This window comes from Colossoma macropomum, unplaced genomic scaffold (assembly GCF_904425465.1).
Source record: "Colossoma macropomum unplaced genomic scaffold, Colossoma_macropomum, whole genome shotgun sequence".
Lineage (NCBI taxonomy): Eukaryota > Metazoa > Chordata > Actinopteri > Characiformes > Serrasalmidae > Colossoma > Colossoma macropomum.
In genome coordinates this window covers 55,001-57,500 of record NW_023494807.1, presented here as the reverse complement: position 1 = coordinate 57,500, position 2,500 = coordinate 55,001, and the positions used below count along the sequence as shown (strand labels likewise).

The 2,500-nt window shown below is 36.0% G+C and overlaps 1 protein-coding gene across 1 annotated transcript in view; it reads left to right on the top strand.

Annotated features, from left to right (window-relative positions):
* Nucleotides 1-2,500, top strand: part of me1 (malic enzyme 1, NADP(+)-dependent, cytosolic) — a 125,089-nt gene that overhangs the window by 80,020 nt on the left and 42,569 nt on the right. Inside the window, exon 5 of the mRNA XM_036555791.1 lies at nt 1,173-1,334. Within this exon, the coding sequence (XP_036411684.1) occupies nt 1,173-1,334 (162 nt within the window). The remainder of the gene's footprint in view (nt 1-1,172; nt 1,335-2,500) is intronic.

Below are 2,500 nucleotides of genomic sequence, written 5' to 3'. Positions count from 1 at the left end.
AACAGTTTTTAACATTTTCTTACAAGATTAGAAATTATACACACAATTTTTATTTTGTTTTATTGTAAATTTCATTTTAAAAGCCAAAATAAGTTATTTGTTTGTAGATATTGTAAAGGATCCATATCCTAGGTTATTCCAAAACATAAACTAGGATATATTATTCCAAACCAGCGTGTGTTTGCACTCATTTCACACCTTTAACTGCCTTAGATTTAGACTGAAATCTTTTTGCTTTAACTGACTCCTTATTTATGCTTATTTTATTAAAATAAATAGTTCAACTTCCTATTTTGTTGCTAAAAAATTACCATAGCACCCTGACTTCAGTAAATGTTTTGGTAGTGAAAATTTTGAGCATAACTCAAAAAATCACCAGTACGTGACAGATACAGCTTTGAACAGCTGTACACACATAAAATCATATTATTTTTTTACTAAAACACAAAAAATTCAGGCAATATGTGTTTCAATAGTGTCAATTCTCAATGTTCCACACTGACTTTCAGACTTTGGGACACATTGACTTCAAAGCAATGGGATCTAACTGCTCACCACGTGGCCATGAGGGACAGGGATGCAGCCTCACTTCCTGCTCTAAAATGCAGGGGTGTGGCTAAAATGTGTTCCGCCCACAGACTAAAACTCGGTGTTTTAGTGGTGACATGAAAACGTGGGACAGCATTTTTTTAATTAAGTTATTTCATAAACTCATTGTAAAAGTAAATCATCCAACTTTAAAATAAATCAGAAAGATCGTTTGAAGAAAATCATGATAAAATACCAAAACAGTGTTATTTTCTCCGGTGTAAGTTTAGGGGTCAGGGTTTAGGACAGACTCCTCCCAACAGAAAGTGCCCTATAAATGATGATTCTGCGTATATTTAGTTTAGTACTGTTTGAGTAACACTTTGGCTTTAAACAGATCAGAACAGAATCCTAAATACATGATTATGTTTTTAATAGTTTCTGTTCTGTTGCGCCGCAGTTTGAACTAATCCAGTAGAGCAGTCCATACGGGATCATTAAGGCTACTGTACACTGTACTGGACACCAGACAGCTCCAAAGACAGTGATGTCACTGAGCATCTTATTAATCTAATCATGCTATTTAAAATATTTACGTACCAAATCAGCCCCACTGGTTTAAAAACATGTTTTGCTGTTGTCAGGTGGTGGTGGTGACGGATGGGGAGAGGATTCTGGGATTGGGTGATCTGGGGTGTTATGGGATGGGCATCCCCGTTGGTAAACTGGCTCTGTACACAGCCTGCGGGGGGGTGCCCCCCCAACACTGCCTGCCGGTCATGCTGGATGTGGGCACGGACAACCAGGTAAGCATCTTAAGCATAAAACTACATTACCCATCAGCCCCTGTACCACAAGCCTTAGAGGTTTCAGTTCTTGCCAGAAATAACAAAGCATTATAATTTTACATCGCTTTACATTTACAATGTTTTTTTTTATATATATCAAAACAAGCAGAAAAAGTGGGAAGTGCAGAACGTCTGCCTATTACATTTAAACACAGCTGAGTGATTAATTAATTATGTCATTAAATACTGTAGCAAAATGACAGCAACTGTAGACTTTTAAGGGTTAAATTCAGCTTCTCAGCCACATGTATGTGTGGGCGTCGAGTCACAGACTTTCCAGTTTTTAGTCACGAATTTTGAAAGGTGGTCTCAGGATTCTCCAATTTGACCTTACATATTGAAAAAATAGTACAGAATGACGGAACTGAGCTGGAATATATGAATATCTGAGTATAAATACAGAATAACATTCAGCTCCAATCAGCTGGTTTCATATTAAAAAGACTAAAGACTTAATTATGTTTACTTTATTAAAATAAATAGTTGAACATTTTTACACAATTTTGTCACTAACGCTACTGAAACTTTACCAAATGTTTTAGTACTGACTGTTTCAGTACTGACTGTTTTCAGTACTGACTGTTTTAGCCCATTTTGAGCAGAACACAAACATGTTAGCCAGTGCATGACCAGCAAACACAGCTTTGAACAGCTGTTGACACATATTTTTTTTTATTAAATCACAAAAAATGTTTACTGAACTGCAGAAAATATGACAATTTTTAATGTTCCACACTGATTTTCAGACTTTGGGACACATTTACTTCAGAACAATGGGATCTAGCAATGTGGCCATGAGGGACAGGGAGGCAGCCTCACTTCCTGCTCTAAAATACAGGGGTGTGGCTAAAACTCTGTGTGCTTCAGTCGTAACATGAAAACAAGAGACTGCAAATTGAAAGTAAAGCTTTTTATTTAAAAAGAGACTCATAATAAATATAATTCTTTCAACTTCACTATAAACAAATCAAAAAGAAAAAAAAAAGAAAAATATGCACAAAAGTATTATTGTCTCAAGTGTAAATGTAGGCGTCAGTGTTTGGGACAGACTCCTCCCAGTAGAGCGCGCCCTATATATGCTGATTTTGTATATATGTAGCTTATTGTTCTCTGGATTAAAGCCT